Genomic DNA, 22,511 nt, shown 5'->3' with positions numbered 1-22,511 from the left:
AGGAGGTCAGAATGTAAAAGGCAATAACAGTATAAAATGAAAAACAGCTTAGAAAAAATAAAATAAAATAAAATAAAAAATAGAACAAGAACACGACCTTGTTTTTGTGTAGATCTTTTTTTATTTAGGCCTAGTTGAAGCTTTACCTTTGCTATTAAGGGAGGTCTCCCAGATTACAGCCCATTAAAAGGGCCCAACAATGAAGATGACGTCGTTTCAAATTTTCCATCATATATATACTTCTAAGAACAACAAGTAGACTAAAAAAGAATAAGCCACAAAGAGACAAGGAAAAGGAAAAGGAAAAGGAAAATATATAACTAGACTCTTTTTATCAGTTTGAAATGCCTTTTTTTTTTTTTTTGCCTATTTCTTGTAGTTTCTTGACATTGAAATAGAAGTTAAATTCAAATAAAAAAATTAAATTGAATTTGATTTGATTTGGTCTTCTCTAACACATTCAAAATGACTACCTAAAGAATTGTTTTATGTGATTGGATGAAGTGAGTTGAAGAACGAAAAGATAAAACTTAAACTATCTATTTCTATTGAAATTATGAGGAATGAAAATTTTAAATTGTAAGGTGAAAGTTATGTTTAAAATTTCATTATAAATAAAACACTAAGGACACAAATCTAGCCATTTGGGGGTGGCCGCAAATGGCCAAAAGGGGTGGTTAGTGGCTACGGTCACCCTAGTTTTTTTTTTCTTCTTCTTTTTTTAGGCGCAATTTGGAAAGATTGGCTGGCAAAATCTCACGTGCATGTCATGTATTGAACTTTCCTTCTGAAAAAATAGAATTGAGTAATAGATGGCTTGAATTGCAAAATTTTGTAATTTGGGTATATTGTAAATTTTTAAACATTAGGGTTTAAATTGAAAAAAGTTGTCAAATTTCAGGGAGTTAAAATGCATTTTCCCCATATATATATCCTATGATAGTTAAGCCCAACAAATAGATTAATTTGGATTGTGCCATGATTATAATTCCTATTTCATCAAGTAAACACCATGTAGATCGATAACCATACTATTATGACTATGTGATTAGAAGATTTGATAATGATTTCTTATTAGATAAATGTTAGGCTTACAAAAAAAAAAATTGAAAAAAAAAAAACTCTTACAAAGTAATGTAGCACATGATTGTCTATGTTTTATTGCAAGGTGGTGATCTATTTATTAGTGGCCCATTGGAGCCCACTCAAATCCAATAAAAGCTCATTATCCCACATGCCCAAAAAGGTTCATACACCCTTAGGAGGGGCTGAGCCCGACATGTTAGCCCTTCCTTAAAAGAATCGTCGATTAACGGTCTCCTAAGCAACAAACACTTGGTGAGGAGACCATATAAGGAAGGTATCCCCCATTTACTGTCTTACCTATTTAAACTTTCCTCAATACAGGAATGGGTCGTTGGAGCATCTCTCGAATGAAATTTTTTTTAAGAATATGTCACCTTTTATATTAGACCCTTAATTCTCAGTCGATCTCATATCAAGCCCACTTACCATACCAACGATAGTTCTATAAGTGAATGTGATATGATGGTCCTTGTTATGAGGTATGTATGCTTTGTCCTCTTTACTCTCATTTTCAATTGGTTCTCTGTCAAATACTCAATTGAATTAGACATCGAAGTGTTCTCTGCCAATACTTCCAACGACTCACCTTTATCTGTTTCTTATCTTTGTAGATATTTTTTACTAGATGATCAGCATGCGGTCAATTATACGAACACAAGTAAGCAAATCGGTATTAGAACTTCCGTATTAGGGCTATAATCTTTGAGTAGCCAACAATTTCTTTAAAAATAAAAAATAAAAAAGAAGCTGGAAAATGGGGTTCCTATTTGACCCAAGGATCAGCCAATTTTTGTTCATCAATTGACCAAGGAAGTCGAAGCGCTTTTGTCATCCTTTAGCCTTGACTTTGGTGCAAAAATTGCATCATGAATATACCTGGTTTGTATTGATTCTTTAGTTTTTATGGGAAGTCAAATTTAGGAGAAATGAATTTTTACATAAAATTTGCGATCAGCTGCCAAATAACTCTAGCAGTCACCGCAACCATCAAGATTGGTGAGTGTCGAGGAATAACAGAGTAATTATAGAAGTCATTTTTTGATCCCTTTTGTGTCACTTTAAGAATGAGATGGCTTTTAAAATCACCATTTGATCAAAATTCAATAATAATCAATTATAAGGCCAATAATAATTTTAAAAGCCACATTATTTTTTGAATGACATAAGAAAAATATAAAAATAACTTCTAACATTACTCGGGAATAACACAAGCAAAAGGTAGAGCTCAAGAAATGTAACAGTATTTCATAAAGAGAAAGGAGACAGACTAATCAAAAGGTGACCCATGCTATATGTTGTTGGTAATGATGTGTTGAGATTGTTCTTGTTGAACCAGAGTATCATACTATTCCCGAATAATTAAAGATCGGCATGAAAAATTGCAAGATGTACCTTTTTACTTGTGTTCTTCATTGTCACTCATAGAATCAGTATCACTCATTCTTACTCTTGTGAGCTATAAACATTACATGGAAATGAATCACACTTATTGTATTAAGGCATGCACGTGTGATTTTAAGTTAGTAAGTTCCAAATTAATAATAATCATAAACATGACTGATTGAAATTGCAATAGTAGGAGTTAGTCTATAAGCTTAAGGGCATGATTGGGTGTGCATTTGAGGTACATAAAAGTACATTTAACATTCAAAAAGTTTATTTGAAGAAAAAAAAACCTATTTGGTAAAAAAAAAATTGAAAGCGCTTTTAAAGGTCTAAAAAGCTCAAAAATAGTCGAAACGCACTGAGCTTTTGCGAAAAAAAAACGTTTTTTTTTTTACTTAAAAACTCTATTTCTTAAAAGCAATTCGAAACATACTCTAAATCTTTGTTTTCAAATAGGAAAAAATAAAATAAAAAATAAAAAAACTTTTTACCTTTTGAAAACACAATGGGCCCATTGTGCTAACCGTTCCAATTGTTTTTCTTACATGTTCACATAGAGAGAGAAAAATGAGAGAATTCGAGCAGTAATAAAAACACAATGGGCCGAAAACATTTGAAAGGGCTTAGGGTTGCACAAATGATCCATCGGGAGGTCGAAAGTGGAGTGGCACTTGTTAGACTTCTAAGAAGCCCAACAAAGTTTGACTTTGAGTTGAACCAAACTAGGTCAGAAGAAGTGTCGTGCCGGCACATTTGTCTTTTCATTGTTTCAAATACAATTTATTTATTTTGAGGATTAAAATATTTAAGTCTATATATATATATATATATATATATATATATATATATTAATCTTATTATAAATAAGATTAATAAGATTCTTTGGACAACTAACGTGTAGAAGTAGAATCCAGCAAAGCGGTGACAACAGCTACAAGCCCACGGTTTTAGAAAAATAAATGGAAGAAAGAGATGGTTTTGGATGCAGCTTAATTAAGTCAACTTTTGTCACCATCCAGTTATGAACGTTATCACTATGAAGAAAATACCACCTTATCTCCAGATATAGTATATGGATATTTTTCTACATAAAGACTTTTTCAATAACAAATAATATATTGACTTTCAATGTATAAAAATGATTAATTAAAGGTTCATGGAAGATGGAAAACTAGAAATATAAGCTGGGGAGAGGGGGATGGAATAAACAGAAGGAAGATTGATGTAAAAATAGAATAGTTAAAAGAGAAAATATGGTGGATAAAGAAGCTCATAGGCCATAGCTATATTTCTGTAATAATTTTTACATGGATGTATAGTTTTGAATAATTCATACACAGACGAATTGATGACAAAAACTAGGAAGTTTTGAAAATTTTGTGATATCACTGAGTGATTTGTATAATAATCCACAAATATAGAACAATTTGTTAAAACAAAAAGAACAAAAAAATTGCAAATATGGACATGAGTTCAATGAAACAATTAAGCTCTTGACAATGACATGCTTTGGATGGAATTACTCTGACGAGGGCGAAAGATTGAGCAAACCCAGAACCAAAATCCCTTCTTCTTTGATGGTGGAGATTTTGCATCCCCCTTAGCAACAAGATCAGCCATGTACTGAACAACTGCCTGGTGAACAAAGAAGCTGAAATAGTTAGTGTTATATAACCAACATGAAATATACAGCAGAAGGAAAAAAAAAATGTGCAGAAGTTGGAAGATCAAACATTACCTGAGCACCCAATTTGGTTACTTGTCTTGGTGGCACTTCCAAAGGAGTCTCATCAGCTTGAAAAACTCTCAATTTTGACAAAAACCTGAAAGAATCCGGCAGTATTCTTATTTGATTGTCACTTATGTCCAACTCTTCAAGCAGCTCAAGATTTCCAATAGATCTTGGCAAGGCTCTTAGATCTGCAAAGTTCTTCCCCACGTTCAATTTCTTGAGACTTACTGCGAAACATAGGTTCTCCGGTATTGATTCAAGTTCATTGAAGTTGACATCAAGTTCCATCAAATTGGTAAGATTGCCCATTGTTGTTGGCAAACCTTTAATTCTGTTATAGTGCAGAGTGAGGATCTTCAAGCATTCAAGATTTCCAATTGCCTCAGGAAGAGCCCTGAGCTGATTGAAATCTAACCGCAGCTCCTCGAGCGACGAGCAAGATCCAATTGTGTAAGGTAAGTCCTCAAGCTCATTTGTTTCTACATCCAATCTCTTCAAGCAAATCAGATTTCCAATTGTCTCTGGTAAATGAGTGAAGTTATTTGAGCTCAAATCAAGATTAATGAGGTTTATCAAGTTCGCAAAAGAAGCCGGCAGTGATCTTAACCTGTTTGCATGGAGGTCGAGATCAGTGAGATTGATTAGTTCCCCAAATGACTCAGGAAGGTTGATGAGTTGGTTTGAGTGAATATCAAGCTTTGTTAAGGCCCTGAGGCCACCAATGGTGGCTGGAAGAGCCATGATACTGTTCTCAGATAGGTCCATTTCAGTGACATCTGATAACTTCCCAATTGATAAAGGAAGCCACTCCATCTGATCCATCAACTTCCCTTTAAGATCAACAACTACTGCTCCAACTTTAGCAGATTTTTCAATAAGAGCTGCTACCTTCATTATACTTAATTTCTCAAACTCAGCACCACCTACAAATACACCCAGAACTAGATCAAGATATTGAAGAAACTTCAACCATCCTAATAATCCACAGTAGCCTAGATTTCAAAAGAAACCAGTTATTTGCAGTTATAGAACAAATTACCAATATGGATTTCTGAATAACTAAACATTCTGTTCACTGTCAGGCTCATAGAAGAATTACCCTTTTCGACTATAATTTCAGTTCTATTAATATATTTTTACCTAATTTAACTTCAATGACAACATGAAACTGGTAAAGATCATTAGTTTCCTTAAAACAAGCAGGAAGAAAATACTTCCAAAAAAGAAGCCATCTTAAGCAGTTTAGCCTTTAAAATCTAAAATAAAAACCCAAATTATAACTTTGATTGAAATTGACCTCAAACTAATATGGGTTCTATAGCATGCCTTTCATAAACTCTTTCTATTAACATGATTATCTACCATAGGAATAATTTATTGAAACTACTAAATTCTCAAAAAAAAAATGACAAATAGATGCTAACCTGAAGAGAAAGTAGTAGCCTTCGCGGAAGAACTCCTTGCCAAGCTTTTCAAATTGTTTTCCTCTGATTCCACGCCTTCGTTTTTCTTCACCAAAATCTCATCGCTGGTTATACTTTCTTTCCCAAATTTCTCAAATGGGTGACTCAAAACAACATGTTCCTGATTCTGGGTATCCCCAGAAACCAACCCAGAAGCTCTCTGAATGAGATCATCAAAGTTCTGAAACATCTTGTCAAGCTCAACCAGATGGAGAGCCTCCCACCTCTGTTGATAGCTCTGGAACAAGACCATGGTCCTCCTCACTTGCTGCAGCACAGAGAAGAGCTCCTCGGGGACATCTCGGAGAGCCTCTTGCTTTGAGATTTCCTCGAGCTTCATCTGCTCCTCGGTATTCACAGTTTTGAGCACAGACATAGCTGCTTCAAGCTCTTCAATGGATGGCCTTGGTGTCAGTGATCCGTAGATTCTCGTGATTTCTTGAACCGTTTCTACAACGGCAGGTGATGGCGCGTCTTGCTTGGGTATTACAGCCATGGCTATGGTGGTTTGATGAACAATTTGAAACTGGTTGGTTGGGAAAACCGGTAGACAACTGGCTTGGGTTTTGAAGCTTCTCTGAGCAGTGGTTTCTGCCTTCAGGTTCTTGTGATTAGACTATTTATAACGTTCGAATAAAATTTCTATTTAAATGTAATTTGTAAAAGAAAATAATATCCTTGATATTCCCATTCTCAATGAGATTTATATATAATGGCTCCATAAAAGCTGTTGGTATTTCTTTTTTATTTTTATTTTTTATTCACATAATATATAAGAGCTCTCTTTTTGTAGTAGTTATGCATGAAATAAATAAATTTTAATGGTAACTTATCAGTTATCACATGCTTCCTTTATTAATGAAATTCTCAGAACCAAAATATTATGGATACTTTCTATTTTCTATCTCATTTTCTTAACTAATAATGTATTACATGTATAATTCTATAATAAAATGTAAAAGATGAAATAAGAGCATAAATAAAAAGAGAAAGAGTAGACAAATTTTGAGGTGGTTTACCACCGGTAATCTTATTTAATAAATTATTATGTGATTGTCGTATAATTTAATAATGCGGTAGTATAATCATTCTTTACTGTAAATAAAAATAATAAAAATTAATTTTTATTATCGCGTCATTTTAATTATGTGATAATTGTGTTGTGTAGTAGCATACTAAATAACATTATTCAAGTCCTTAGGGGTAGTTCAATCGGCTAGAAACCACGCCTTAGGATGCGGAGATTACTAGTTCGAATCCTCTTCCTCCTCTTGTGTAGACATGTCAAAATAATAATAGAAGAAAAAAATAATTATATGAATTTTTTTCATATCAACCATGTATTTTATTTAAACAAGTATTGAGAAGGAAAAACAAAATGTCTTCATCTCATTTCTTCTATCAAGAGTCTTGTGTTGTCTTATTATTTCTTAAACAATTTTTTCAACATCTTCATTTGGCTTTCAAAGATATGGGCTTGAATTAGTGTTAGATAATAGTACACAAGAAAATACGTATATGATAATACCGCTAGCTGTATCTTTACTTGTTGCAGGTTTGTCCTTGTCCTGCCTTGTAGGATGAGTTTTGAATTTTCAATAACATTTCTGATTTATATATATATATATATATATATATATATAAGTTGTCTCTCTTTTATGTCAAAGGTGGTTATTCTCTCTCTCTTTTTATTTTTTAATAATTAAAAATATAGGAAGGGACGGCAAGAGTGAGCACTCTACCTAAGCGTAAAATCAAAGTAAAAAAAAGAAAAAAAAATACACTTTACTCCCTAAACTATCTACTCATTTATACTTTTAACCTAGGTCATCCTAGGCCCAAAGGGGGTGAAAAGGTCTATCCACCCAAGGGAGTAAAATATTTTTTTTCCTTTAAAAAAAAAAGCTAAAAAAAAAAGCTAGTGATTGTCATCATTCGTTTCAAAAGTTTAAATGAATAAGAAACAATTAAAACTTTAATATTTTTGAGATCAAATAACAAGTGAACTATTTTTATTGAAAATGAAGAATAAACAAAGGGAAAAGTACACTTTACCCCGTCAAAGTTTGGGGCAATTTCAATTCGACCACCAATGTTTCAATTTTTGCAATGCACCCCCCTAAACTTGCAAATTTTTTTCAATTCGACCAATTTCATCCAAAGATTCTCATATTGCCTCTAATTTATTATTATTTTTTTTTTTATAAAAAAAATTAAAAAAAAATATTACGGCCACCCCCTTTGGCTATCTGGACATTTTTGCAACTCCCAATTTTTTTTTAAATAAAAAATAAAAAAGTAAAAAAATTAGGGGCAATATGAAATTTTTTGGATGAAATTAGTCGAATTGAAAAAAAAAAAAATTGCAAGTTTGGGGGGTGCATTGCAAAAATTGAAACATTGGTGGTTGAATTAAAAATCGCCCCAAACTTTGGGAGGGTGAAGTGTAATTTTCCCATAAACAAAATATAACGTTAAAGTTCGAAGCTATAATCTCAATTTTAATACTATGTTAAATCATAATTTATCCTAAAATTTTAAATTAATACGATATGATAAATAATTAAATTTAATTAATACTTTAACAATGGTAACTATAGTTCTTTTCTCAATTTTAGTGGTAGAATACAGAGGTTCCATTATGTCATCAGTGATGAAAACATATCTTTGCAGTTGAGATTTCACACGTTATGTTTATCAGGTCTTTTTTTTTGTTTTGTGAGTAATTATGTTTATTAGGTCAATAGCTTCACATGACAAATCTAACTATTTCCTTAACTTGGTAATGGTTGGTCCAATAAAATGAAACCCACTAAAAAATAAAATAAAATATTTTTATAAGTACCAAAAATATGACTTTTTATCTAGAGATATACTACTTTTCTATCTTCTATCTGATTTTTTTTTTTTTTTTTTTTTTTTTAATCTTCGATCATTGAATGAAAAAAATATACGAATGAAGACGTAAAGATATTTCTTTTTTATTAAATGTTAAGAAATGTAAGAGTTATGTCCATTTCGTCCATAGTTAGGACAATATTGTCTTTTTATTCGCGCCTGAACCTAGAAATGAGAGTGAAATTGATCGAGCACCCGGAGGCTTCCGCCGTGCTTCTTATAAAAATAGTATGGGGCCCAAAAGGGTGCCTTCGAGGGCCTTATGAAGCCTAACTCCAACATCTCGTTCAATTGCTTACTCAATTCTGCAAGCTCGGATTGTGTCATGTAATAGGGTGCTCTAGCGGACGGTTTGGGTTCGGCTTGGCTTGTAGTCGTAGTCTTTTAGCTTATGCTGTGGTCTGCCTTTCTACACGCATTCATTGGATTGGCTGGAATTCCGCATGGAGTGGCTTGAGGTTTTTCACCTTAATATCATATTAAATACTTTTTTCAAATAAAAAAATAAGAAATATTCCCAAAACAAATTAATAAACATAGTTGGTTTGAAATTCTTGCAACTTATCAGAACCTCGAAAGATATATCTCTTTAAAAATCTTCTATATCATGAAGTTGGCTCATTAAAAAGTTGATATTACGTATGAACTAATTTATGCAATATTAATTTGATTGAATTGAGATATTCTTTGAAACTCCATCTTAATTTATTATTCAGTGAGATCATGGTTGAATCCGCCTAATTGAATCGTCTAATATATATATATATATTAAATTTAGGTGTATGCAAAACACAGTGATAAAAAATAGAACAATTGAGTCAGTTCTGCATGTGTGTTGATGATGAAACCCTGGCTAGTTTATATTTATCAAGAAAAACAACAATTTCCAGTTTATATCTTATTGTTTATTGCAATATATAACATATGATATTCCAATATCTCATGTTTTTTCCACCGCCTCTTTGCCCTCTCGTAGCTCCCACGTTGATAGCGTAATTGTTAAATCACTACTTGAAATGAGAGATAAATGAAGGAGTTAAATTTTGAACTCAAAACCTTTAGTTATGATATCGTATTAAATTACCACTTTTCCTAAAAGCTTAAGCTAATAGAAATAAGTAAATTTAATCATTTAGTCAATATTTTAACCGTAATTATACCTAATGATTAAGAATTGCTCATGCAACAATGTCTCATAAATCTAAGGGATTCGCTTAAGCAGCGGCAAGGGCCTTAGTCTTGGTGGCATCTCATCAGGTCTACTGTTTGAATATTTTTGGGTACAAACAATTCTTTGAGATCATACTTAACAAAATCAAAGTCTTATCCGGTCCGTATGGAGAAGATGTTTTACTAATAATCGAGATTTTACTGACTAAAAAGGTCTCATTGAGCATGGTGCAACAAAAAAAGAGTCCAATTTGTGCAATGTATGTCCTTTTTATGCTGTCATAACATCATGACAAAAGCAACGTTGATTCCCGTTGCCGTTATCCATTTCGCATTCCACATTCCACATTGGTGATCACGAAATAATACCTAATATAATATAATATATGCTTCTTGGATTTATTATAACCATATTTTATAACTGCTAACGACCCTTTTGTAATTCTTCATATTTATATTTTATACTCTCTCTTCTGGTTCTAAACCACTAATAAAGATGATCTTTGAAAACGAAATTCATGGATCAATTATCTTTTCTTTTAGAGGACGGTTATCTTTTTGCAATAGTGAAATTCGCCCCACGACCCCTAATAACGCCTCGGCTGAGTAGGTATTTTCTATTAAATTTAAAAGATATGGTAAAATCTAATAAAAACTTCATATTTTATTCATAAATTTTTATGTGACAACTGACAAGATGCCACATCATCTTCTTTTTGTTTTATTTTTTTTCCTCAACTAAAAAATATGAACTAAACAAGAACAAAATTACCAAATATAAAAATTAAGTATAAAAAATATGATGTGGCATCTTACCGCTTGGACTTTTATGGGCAAAATGTGAAGTTTTTATTAGACTCTAGCATTTCTCTAAATTTAATTAATTAAAAATAGCAACCACACACACTCACCAAAATTAACAAAAACAAAAAACAATTTGTTTTTTTTGTTTTTTGTTTTATTGTAAGTGACAGGTGTCACAATATTTTATAATTAAATCAAAATATTGTAAATATTTTAATGTTCTCATTATTTGCAAGGCAAGCAAGGGATGTTAACTTTTGGCCCGGGTATGTACTATCTCTTCCGTTAAGAAATTGCTTGGGCTGAACCTGTGATATGGCTTAGTTAGTTAGGCTTTGGGTTTAGATGGGCTAGGGGGAGGATTAAATGGATTTTGAGCCCAAAAGTTTAAAACTTGTCTTAAGGTTTTGCAAAATTTCAAATTTTGGAATAAAGTTTGATCCCAGTTGGGCTGCCTATTAAGAACTTTTTAAAAAAAAATAAAGGGAAAAGTCCATATAATCCCTTCAAACTATCACCCAATTGACAATGTCCTCCCAAACTTTTAATTGTGACAATGTCCCTCTTAAACTACAAAAAATTGTCAATATTCCCCCCAATAACGAAACTACCCTTACTAAAATAAAAACAAAAAATAATAAAACTTCTAGAAAAAACCTAAACTAATTATAAAAAAAATCCAAAGGGTAGAAAATTAAAATTTTTTTTTAAAAAATCCTTTTTATAAGAAAAAAATTCAAAAATTTCTATTATTTTTTTGTTATAAAAATTTCGTTTTTTATTTTGTTTTTAAAATTTTTTAAAATAAAATTTCAGTTTTTTTTTTTTAAAAAAATATTTGTTTTGTTTTTTTTGTTTTTTTTTTTTTATAAAAAAATTGTTCTTTTGAAATTAAAATTTTTTGTTTTTAAAAAAAAATTTAATTTTTTTTTAATTTATAAGGGTATTTTTGTCTTATTAAGAATTATATAAGGGCAATTTGATCTTTTTGTTATTCTTGGGGAGGACATTGACAATGTTTTGGTAGTTTAGGGGGATATTGTCATAATTGAAAGTTTAGGGAAGACATTGTCAATTGAGTGGTAGTTTGAGGGGGTAATGTGGACTTTACCCAAAAATAAATTAAAATTTTGAATTTTCTTCTTTATTATTTTCTTATTTTTAATAAAGACTAATTTAAGAGTTGGTTAAAACTTAAAACTGTTGTGTATCAGCATCATTGAATAATACTAAAAGGAAGACACATATCGTCTCAAAATTGATGTGACTCTTAAAATTACCATTAAACTTGTGATATATTATTATTGAATTTTAACTAAATGATAATTTTAAAAGCCACATTAATTTTGGAAGGACATAAAAGAAGATGTTAGCCTTTCTTTTAGCATTATATGATAAAAATGTGGTTAATAATATTATTCTTGTAATATAAGATATAATAATTAGAAAAAAAAAAAAACTATATTAGATATAATAAAATCTAATAATTGCACCCTCAATTTTCATGGATTAATTTTTTTTTTTTTTTTTATTATTATTATTATTGGGTTATGTTTACTGCAACAAGTAGTTTGGCTTAAATTGAGATAAACAAAATTTAGTTTTAATAGTGGTCCATCGAGAATTCCAGCCCATAAGGCTTTATGGTGCTTGACCGAGCATTGGGATCCCTTATAATTTTTTTTTAAAAAAATTTGAGATTCTATAATTTTTTTTAAAAAAAATTTGAGATTCTCAAATTTATAAATCTCAGCTGTTCATGTTTCAGCATTTAATGAGAAGCTAATAAACCTATGTTTCCTTGAGGGAGATTGAGATACCCTAATATTCCCTTTAAATTTGAGATTCTTAAATCTCACATGTTTGTCTTATCTAAACGTCTAAAATAAGTCATGTTTCAGCATTTAATGAGAAAACTACTAAACTTATGTTTCTTTGGAAACATGATCCTCTCTAGTCCATGGAGTGAAGAATATTTAGTTAATGGTCAAGATCTCTCTAGAGAGACTTAGAGAGATCTTGAAGCTATAAATAGGACATCTGTCTTATTAATAAAAATAAAATATTTTATATATTTTAAAAATAATTATAGAAAATTAAGGGGTCGCTGGCCATGGCTCTTGGGGATGGTCCGGCCGAAGTCATCCTAGGCCCAAAGGGGGTGGTCTGGCCATCCCTAAGGGCCAAACAAAAAAATAAAAAAATTTGTTTGGCCCTTGGAGGTGGCCGGACCACCCCTATTGGGCCCAGGGGTGGTTCGACTGGTCTGGGGTGGACCACCCCCGGCCACCCCATGGCCCTTGGGGTGGGCCAAACTATTTGTTTTTTTAATTTGGCCATAGGGGGTGGCCGCACCGCACCACCCCCAAGGGCCTTGGGGGTGGTTCGGCCACCCCTGGCCGGCCATCCTAGCTAAAATGGAGTGGTCCGGCCAACCCCTTTGGCCAAGATGAGGTGGCCAACCACCCCTTATTTTTTGTTAGTGGGACAAGTGTCTTAAGAATTTATTCTTAGAAGAAATCATAGTCATGAACGAGATATTCTGCAGTCCAAAATAGACTAGAGATGATTCATTTCCATTTCCTTAAGAGTAACTTCCCCATTAAATACTAAAATATGGCTTATTAACACTTATATGAGATGAATGACTGCGATTTATGAATTTGAGAATCTTAAATTCATAAATTTGAGGAAGCTACGAATCCTATGTTTGGGTATCTTCCTCAAATTTACTCTCAAAGAAATAGAACAGGATCTTATTCGGTTCAAAAGAACCGGAGAATACAGTTAATTATATTAGAAGATTATTTTGTCTTTTCACATCAATAGAAGAGAATCCTAATTCCAAAGAAATTAATAATTTTTTCATTAAATACTAAAATATGACTTATTTTAGACGCGAGTTAAACGACGGAGATTTATAAAATTGACTCTTAAATTTAAAGAAAATTATAGGGATTTCAATCCCTTGGTCCAAATCATGAATCATGTCCATGTTCGGACATCGCAAACACAACCCCTAACCCAATCGGGCTGCATCTGCATGCTCCTCTCTCTGTCTCTGGGTATTTTCAGCAAACACAGCAGAATCATACGCCGATCCTCACCAAAACGTAGCGTGAGTCTCTCAAATCCGATCAAAATTTGATGCTTATTTTCATACAATAATACTATATTTCTCTTTGTAATTCCAATACACTTCTTTATCATTCTCTCTGTTTATACATATACACGCGCACATGGGTTGCACTGTAAGAGAGAAGCACATCCGAGCGAATCGGAGGATCCGATCAGTGAAACCAGAATTCGATCCCTGTGCTCACATGGACCGAGCATCAATGACCAAATCCATATTTGATTCGGGTCTCAAATCTTTGAAATACCATCTGGGTCATCTGGGTCTCAAGGATTCGACCCAGAACAATGATCTTGATAACTCAAATAACGAAGATAACGGGTGGGGTTACTGCACCGAGGAACAGTTAGAGGAAATTCTGTTGAAAAACTTGGAATTCTTGTACAATGAAGCTGTATCTAAACTTGTTGCATTGGGTTACGATGAGGATGTTGCCCTGAAAGCGATATTGCGAAACGGGCATTGCTATGGTGGCATGGATGTGTTGACAAACATTATGCATAACTCATTGGCTTATTTGAATAGTAGTGGTAGTAGTAATTGTGGTAATTGTGGGGGTAGTGTTGGTGGTGATGGTGATGGCGATGTTAGTAGTGGTGGTAATGGAAATTCGGATGAGTCGGAGCCCGTATTCACGGATTTGAGGCAGTTGGAAGAGTATTCGCTTGCGGGTATGGTGTGTTTGTTGCAGCAGGTCAAGCCACATTTGAGTAAGGGTGATGCCATGTGGTGTTTGCTTATGAGTGATCTTCATGTGGGTCGGGCAAGTAGTATTGAAATCCCGGTGATTCCTTCTTCAAATATGGGAAACAAGGGTCTTATTAGCAATCCTGCGGTTTCTAGTGGTGTTGAGAGCGGTAGTGATCGTGGTGTTGTGGCCCCGGCACTTTGCAGGTTTCATGGTGGGTGGGGTTTTGGGAATGGGGGAGGGTCGGAGTTCCCAGTTAATGGGTTTTTCTCGTGTGGCACAGAGGTGACTTTGCAGAGAGATATTGAGTGTCCGAAGAGGTTTAATCTTTCTCCTTCTATGAAGTCCTTGTTGAAAAGGAATGTTGCAATGTTTGCTGCTGGTTTCCGGGCCAACTCAAAACAGCTGCAGCCACGGTCCCAAGCTTGCCCGAGTGCTTTGTCGCATGGGGATGCCAATGTTGTATTGGGGACTGAAGTTCCAGTCGAGCAGAGTGAGGAGCCTTTGGGTTTGAAGAACCAAGAGGTTGTAAATTCGGTTTTGTGTAAATTTCATGATTTGAAAATTGATGAGAGTTGGGAGTCTGTGGCAGAAGATCAGAAGGATGAGATGATAGTAACTCTGCTTCATCAGGTTAAGGATCTTGAGAGACAAGCGAAGGAGCGGAAGGAGTGGGCACACCAGAAGGCAATGCAAGCTGCAAGAAAGCTTTGTCATGACCTGACTGAGCTTAAGATGTTGAGAATAGAAAAGGAGGAGACTCAAAGGTTGAAGAAAGGGAAACAAACTCTTGAGGAGTCAACCATGAAGCGACTATCGGAGATGGAGAATGCTTTGAGAAAGGCTAGTGGTCAAGTGGACCAGGCGAATTCGGCTGTGAGACGACTTGAGATTGAGAATGCAGAAATCCGAGCAGAGATGGAGGCTTCTAAGTTAAGTGCGTCAGAATCGGTCAGGACATGTTTGGAGGTTGCAAAGAGGGAGAAGAAGTGCCAGAAGAAGCTTTTAGCTTGGGAAAAACAGAAAGGTAAGCTACAGGACGAGATTGCAGACGAGAAAGAGAAGATAAAGGAGTTGCAACATCATCTGGATCGGATCAAACAGGCTCAGAAAGAAGTTGAGGTGTTAAGAATATTAATTTATGTTTAATTTATCTATCTTCACACTCACACACACTCTCGTTATGACCTTTTAATAAAAGTGATAAGATAAGGATTTAAAGATGAAGTATGTAATGTATCTGGGTTGATGATAACAAATGAGGAACCAATCTAGACTAGATAATCAATTGAAGCAAAATGTTGCACAGAAATATGACAAGTTAGATTACAAAATTTTGCCCCATCAGTAAGATCAATAATTATGCTGTAACATATATATGATGATAACCTTTTTGTTTTTTCAAAAAAAAAGAAGGTGCTGCATACGATGATAAATCAAATGCCTTAACAATGAAATTGTCTTGGGTTGAAGCACTTGACTCTGATAACTTTGCTAAGCTTCCCGAATTTCAGCTTACCGACCATGTCCACGATGTTCTAGTCATCTGCATGCTGTCTTGTTGGAGCCTTAAGCTGAATTTTTAAGGCCTTTTCTTTGTACTGGTTTAATCCTGTTATTTTCTTTGAATGTACAGCTGTCTCTGTTTGGTGCTTGCTTTTTAACCCAATTTTGTAGCAACTTATAAGTTTCTCTGAATTTTCTTTTGTGTGAATCTAAGTTAATCCATTTGTTCTATCAAATACATACCATATTCACTAGTGAACCAATTATGCATGCGCAATTTTCTTATTGCAGCTGAAGTGGAGGCAGGAGGTGAAGGCTAAAGAGCTAGCCTTGGCTCAAGTGGAGGAGGAAAGACGCTCCAAGGAAGCTGCTGAGGCTAGTAACAAAAGAAAGCTCGAGGCTTTACGCCTAAAAATAGAGATAGACTTCCAGCGGCATAAGGATGATCTTCAAAGACTTGAGCAAGAACTTTCACGTCTAAAAGCGTCTGCTCAATCCACCGAGTTGCATAATCCATCAAATATGGTATACACAGCAGACAATGAGGGAGCCAAACCACGAGGAGAAACCATTTACAAGCTGCTTGATGAATTATATGGTCTGAAAGATTCCTCAGAGAATGAAGTCAATTGTGATAGGGAATGCATACTTTGTATGAAAGATGAAGTCTCTGTTGTTTTCTTGCCGTGTTCTCACCAAGTTATGTGTGCTAATTGCAGTGAGAACTATGGAAAAAAGGGTAAAGCTACTTGTCCATGCTGCAGGGTTCCAATTGAACAAAGAATCCGTGTTTATGGTGCGAGTTCATAGTTACTTTTACTGTGAGTTGGGGATTGAAGGGACTCATGGAGAATAATTGTAAGAGCATTACAAAAAGGGGTTTGTGTTTGATTTGTTTGTTTATTTTTCTTCTATTATGTTTTTGGATGACATGGTTACAAATGTACACTTACTTATATATGGACAGTCAATTTTACAACTAAAAATTCTGAACAAGTTCATATTATGTAGTTCAGCTTCGGATTTTCAATTTGTTGTTTGATTTGCTAGTAATTTATACAGTAAATGTGAGAGTTCTTATAAAGTCCACCTATATGAGAAAAGGGTGAGTTACTTAGGGAATGTTTGAGTAAGTGAGCTACATATGAACTCTCTTATATTTGTTTTCCGAATTGCTAATAAACTTGGCAACAAAATTGTTGAAGATTTTTATCCGTGTAGTTCAAATTTTAACTATTAATTCATTTGTTTAAAATGCTAGCTGCTAAATTGCTTTATGTATGAGATCAGAGATCCCACGTATCGTCTCGTCTCCTCTAGTTAGAGCTTGCCTTCACTATCATTAGGATATCATATATTTGGAAGCAAATCTTGCATAATTATCTCTTAGTTCAAACAAATTTATAGAATTAATGTTGTATTTAAAATCATTGATTTTGGGCTTCTTTTTTTTTTTTTTTTTCAAAATTAGGCTATATATATATCAAATTTAAAACTATATCATTAACCGCAAGCTAACAGGGTGTACCTTATAATGAAATGGGCATTTGAGGGTCTTGTTTTATATGAAATGAGCTTGTACCCCGTGCAATGCACGGGTTGTACGTTTTTAAAAATGACAGGACAGGAAAAAAATAATAATAGTAACACTTAGTAGATGTATAAATGACAGAAGGAAAAAAAAAAAAAAAGTTTCAAGCATGAAAAAAAAAAAAAAAAAACCCTTCTATAAAGCTTTAAAGAAAAAGAAAAGTATTGAGAGACCATTTACATTTTACAACAACACAAATGCTCAAGTCATTTTTCCATGCCCTTAGGCCTTATCCTTGCATAATTGCATTCCTAAAATAACTTTATTTAAAATACTTTCAAAGAGAGAAGTTTGAGAAATTACACTAACTAATTTCCTTCTCCTCATTGAATTAACTAATTGGCTATCCAAAATAAAAAAAAGTTCATTAAATCATGGTTATCATTAAATTTATAAATTTATAAAGTGTAACCTTATAAATTGAAACCTATTAAATAGTTGTACTTATAGATATAGTATAAAATGAAAGGAACTATAAATATTTTTTTGACTATATAATCATTCAAAAAAAAACTTTTTATTTTTATTTTTATTTTTATTTTATTTTTGCATAAAAAACAACCTTTTAGCTATACCCATCGGAAAATGCTAAGCTTACAAATACATTTTACAAAATGTTTTTTTTTTTTTTTTAAACCCAATCATATTGTGCCACATCAGTTTATAAAAGTTTTTTTGTAAAATGTGTTTATAAGCTTACAAATTATATATTCACACAAAAGCATATATATGTCAAACATAATAGATAATCTACAAATTGGATAAGAACAATTTGAGTTATTATATCATAATGCTATGTTTTTTTACTTAAAAGTGAAAAATTGGCATCAATCTTAATTTCAATTTAACCAAAAATGAAAAATAGGGATGCATTTTAAAACAACCTTAACGCATATCAATTATAGATCTGCCATGTTAATTATTTTAGCTAAAGAGTGCAATACAAACAAAATGTATTGTTAGAAATTAATGCTAGAAAAAAAAAGAGTAAAGAAACTAAATAAAAATTAAGAAGAATAATGAAAAAAAAATAAAAGAAATCACTTGCATTTAATTACAAACATGATAGATAGGATTTTATTTATTTATTATTTTTTTAAAGTTAAGATAAATATAACAATAGTTTCAGTGACATTGTTTTGAATCATATCTCAACTAAATAATATAATTATATAACAATTCAATTTATTAATTGTAATATTTATTTAGCAAGAAAATCTATTGAGAAAAACGTACACTAACAACATTAAGCAATTAATGCTACAAAACAAAATAAAGGTATTAAATAAAAATTCAAGAAGAATAATGGCTATACCTCTAGACGTATTGTAAATTATTTCCAAAAGAAATAAAAAGCAATCACCTGTATTCTATATCTACAAACATCATAAATTAGGATAATTTGAAGAATTGCAATTGCAAATATGATTTCTTATTAGTATGTGTTTATACATTTTTTTTTTAAAAAAAATTGTAAAAATATTGAATTCAAAACAAACTGTAAAACGTTTGAAGTGAAAAAAAATTGTACAAACAGAATCAATTCTGAACTTTGAAATAGTTTGAACATGAGGACGATCTAGAAACAAAATATTGAAATCAAAACAAACTGAAAAACATTTGGGGAGAACAAAAATTTTACAAACCTAATTAAATTTGATTTTTGAAATATTTTGAACAGGAAGACAATCTAGAAACAAACTGAAAAAAGTTCGGAGAGAAAAAAATTATACAAATTAAATGGAACCTTTTTTTTTTTCTCAAGAAGCACAAAAAGAAAAAGAAAGAGAAGAAAACCTTGTTGACGAAGATGATTTTCTATTCGTTTGTTGTAATCTGTGATGTTTTAAATTGTAAAGATGGTTAGTTTATCACGTTCAATGGAAGGGGAAGCCATGTTTGAGTGAAAGTGAAACAAAATATTGAAATCAAAACAAACTGAAAAACACTTGGGAGAGAACAAAAAATGTACTAAGGTAATTAAATTTGATTTTTGAAATATTTTGAACAGGAGGAGAAAAACATTTGGAGAGAACAAAAATTGTACAAACGTAATTAAATCTGATTTTTGAAATATTTTGAACAAGAGGATAATCTAGAAACAAACTAAAAAACGTTTGGAGAGAAACAAAATTGTACAAATTAAAACAACATTTATTTTTTTTCTCAAGAAGCACAAAAAGAAAAATAAAGAGAAGAGAACCTTGTTGACGAAGATGATTTTCTTTTCTTTGTTGTCGTATGTGATGTTTTAAAATGTAAAGACGGTTAGTTTATCACGTTTAATGGAAGGGGAAGCCATGTTTTAAACTATAAAGATGGTTAGTTTATCACGTTCAATGGAAGGGGAAGCCATGTTTGAGTGAAAGTGAAACAAAATATTGAAATCAAAACAAAATGAAAAACACTTGAAAAGAACAAAAAATGTACTAACGTAATTAAATTTGATTTTTGAAATATTTTGAACAGGAGGAGAAAAACATTTGGAGAGAACAAAAATTGTACAAACGTAATTAAATCTGATTTTTGAAATATTTTGAACATGAGGACAATCTAGAAACAAACTTAAAAACGTTTGGAGAGAAGAAAAAATTGTACAAATTAAACGAACATTTTTTTTTCCTCAAGAAGCACAAAAAGAAAAAGAAAGAGAAGAGAACCTTGTTGACGAACATTTGGAGAGAACAAAAATTGTACAAACGTAATTAAATCTAATTTTTGAAATATTTTGAGCAAGAGGACGATCTAGAAACAAACTGAAAAACGTTTGGAGAGAACGTTTTTTTTTTTTTTTTTTTTCTCAAGAAGCACAAAAAGAAAAAGAAAGAGAAGAGAACCTTGTTGACGAAGATGATTTTCTTTTCTTTGTTGTCGTATGTGATGTTTTAAAATGTAAATACGGTTAGTTTATCACGTTTCATGGAAGGGGAAGCAGTGTTTGAGTGAAAGTGTGAAACATAGTAACTTTTGATTATTTTTAACTTAAAATGACACTTGGCAGCATTTTAAAACGCCACATGTCGCAATTTTATGCCCTCCTACTAAAAACTCCCATATTATATATATATATATATATATATATATATATATATAGATGAATCTAATTTAATCTAATATATCTAATCTAATCTAATCTAATATATATATATATATATATATATTAGATTAGATTAGATTAGATATATTAGATTAAATTAGATTCCTAAGATGAATCTTCTCCACCCAAAAAAACCTATTCATTCTCATCAATCCCTAATCGATCATTAATGCAATCAAAATCATGCCCTACAAGGAAATAATTGACATATTGGACCAAGGAACCTCCCCCATAGAAATGGAGAGGATATTTGAAATGGAGAAAGACGTCACTTCCCAAGAACAATCGACCTGTAGACTCTTGAACTCCAAAAGACTATTCCCATAGACTAACTTACTATCTTAGGCATTAGAGTCTTCTGGTTAACTTTTTCTCCACCCCCTATTTCTTGCATTTACCATACATAACTCCCCTGCCAATTGAAGGCAGGAGAAACTACTCTATAAAAGTAAGGTAATCCATATTAGAAGAACACACATTCTTCCTCTCCCACTCTCTTTATTCAATTTTTTTAGATACTTTATTGACTTAGGCATTAGAGTCGTCTGGTTGGTTTTTTCTCCCACCGGCATCATCCCAATAGTGTTTCCTTATTTTGCAGGTGACTTGTTGCCAGTTCAACCCGTTCAAAAGATGGTTCAACAAAGCTCCAAACTGATGATGAAGCCAAGTTTTCTAAATGGATGCTGACATTCTATGTGGTTGGCTCAACGGTGCACGGCCGGTTGACCTAACTCAAGTGGCATAGACGGTGCACTAAAAGTCTAAAAGGTCCTGCTCAGAGTCACAGGTTGCATGCAGCTAGTTGCCCCAATATTTCAAACTTTCCACAAATGGAAGGAAGGAACCTTTGTTGTTAACCTAACATCATGAAATATATGAGCCACTTTTCTTGTAGTACGTTGTTCTCACACAGCTGGGGGGTTGATTTTTGTTGTGCAATCTCCCGTGCCTACTCTACTTCTTTAAATGAAACTCAGGCTTTTCCAAGTGGCACTAGCTTTTCTTTTTTCTCACTTTTTGACTTCTTTTCTGTTCGTGAGAAGTAAAAAGTTTGTGAAATGGACTTGTGATTTTCACCTCTTATTCGTGTCTTGTTCTGTACCAAACAATCATCCTTAATAATCCTTAAAAACCAACCTCATGTTTTTAAGGCTGAAATTAATTAAGTGGGTTCTTTTTCAAATTCACCAAAGATTCAAAACAAGTTGAGGTGAGCATGGATTGTAAATATGATGTTAGAAATCCTTCAATTCAATTCCCATTAGGGACTTAATATTTAAGAGAAAGTTCACATATCCTCTTCAAACTACGACCCAATTGACAATGTCCCTTCAAACTTTCAATTGTGACAATGTTCCCTCCAAACTATCAAAAATTGTTAATGTTCCCCGAGAGTACGTGGACTTTTACCCTAATATTTATAAATGTTTTTATAAATCATTAACTCTACGTGAACTACTCATTTTTTTTTTTATTAATTTTTTTTTTTTTAACATGTCCACACAAGGGAAGGAGGGGGGAGGATTCGAACTAGTGACCTTCGCTTTATGAGGCGTGGTACACAGCCGATTAAGCTATCCCTTGGGGACAACTAATCTTCTTAATATGAGATCAGAGTTTTATAAACCGTTGGAGAATCTTGAACCTCTTTTGATTTTTCACTTGGCACCATTAACCATCACAAATCCTGCTATACGAGCTTCCTATCACCTTCTTGCCTGTCTTTCAGCTCCGTGAAACATTCTTAAATTCATTGAGTGATTCCACAGCCTATTTGACTAGTTGAGCTGGAAGGCTAAAAATCCCCACCCCCCCGCCCCAATGAATCAAACAGTTTCTGCTAAACCAAAGATTCATTGCCAAGTAATGCTACATTACAGAAACCTCTAATTAATTACATTAATTGCCAGATGACTCATGTCTACCCTGTTGGACTTTTAGCCCCTGTGAA

At 32.8% G+C, this 22,511-nt stretch overlaps 2 protein-coding genes across 2 annotated transcripts; one reads left to right on the top strand and one right to left on the bottom strand.

The window, feature by feature from the left end:
• Positions 1 to 3,835: 3,835 nt before the first annotated feature.
• Positions 3,836 to 6,286, bottom strand: LOC132175107 (plant intracellular Ras-group-related LRR protein 5). The gene is made up of 3 exons (XM_059586937.2): positions 5,629 to 6,286; positions 4,211 to 5,127; positions 3,836 to 4,107 (listed from the first exon to the last, which is right to left on the bottom strand). The coding sequence occupies exons 1-3, from the start codon at positions 6,161 to 6,163 to the stop codon at positions 3,958 to 3,960; spliced, it is 1,602 nt and encodes a 533-aa protein (XP_059442920.2). The 5' UTR covers positions 6,164 to 6,286; the 3' UTR covers positions 3,836 to 3,957.
• Positions 6,287 to 13,511: 7,225 nt separating this feature from the next.
• On the top strand, positions 13,512 to 16,781 carry LOC132175951 (MND1-interacting protein 1). Its single transcript, XM_059588048.2, has 2 exons — positions 13,512 to 15,485; positions 16,161 to 16,781. Exons 1-2 carry the CDS (start codon positions 13,779 to 13,781, stop codon positions 16,677 to 16,679), a joined length of 2,226 nt encoding a protein of 741 aa, XP_059444031.2. The 5' UTR covers positions 13,512 to 13,778; the 3' UTR covers positions 16,680 to 16,781.
• Positions 16,782 to 22,511: the final 5,730 nt, after the last annotated feature.

Source organism: Corylus avellana, chromosome 3 (assembly GCF_965113065.1).
Source record: "Corylus avellana chromosome 3, dhCorAvel1.hap1.2, whole genome shotgun sequence".
Classification (NCBI taxonomy): domain Eukaryota; kingdom Viridiplantae; phylum Streptophyta; class Magnoliopsida; order Fagales; family Betulaceae; genus Corylus; species Corylus avellana.
The sequence above is the reverse complement of the archived record's forward strand: the minus strand, read 5'-3'. Positions and strand labels throughout refer to the sequence as shown.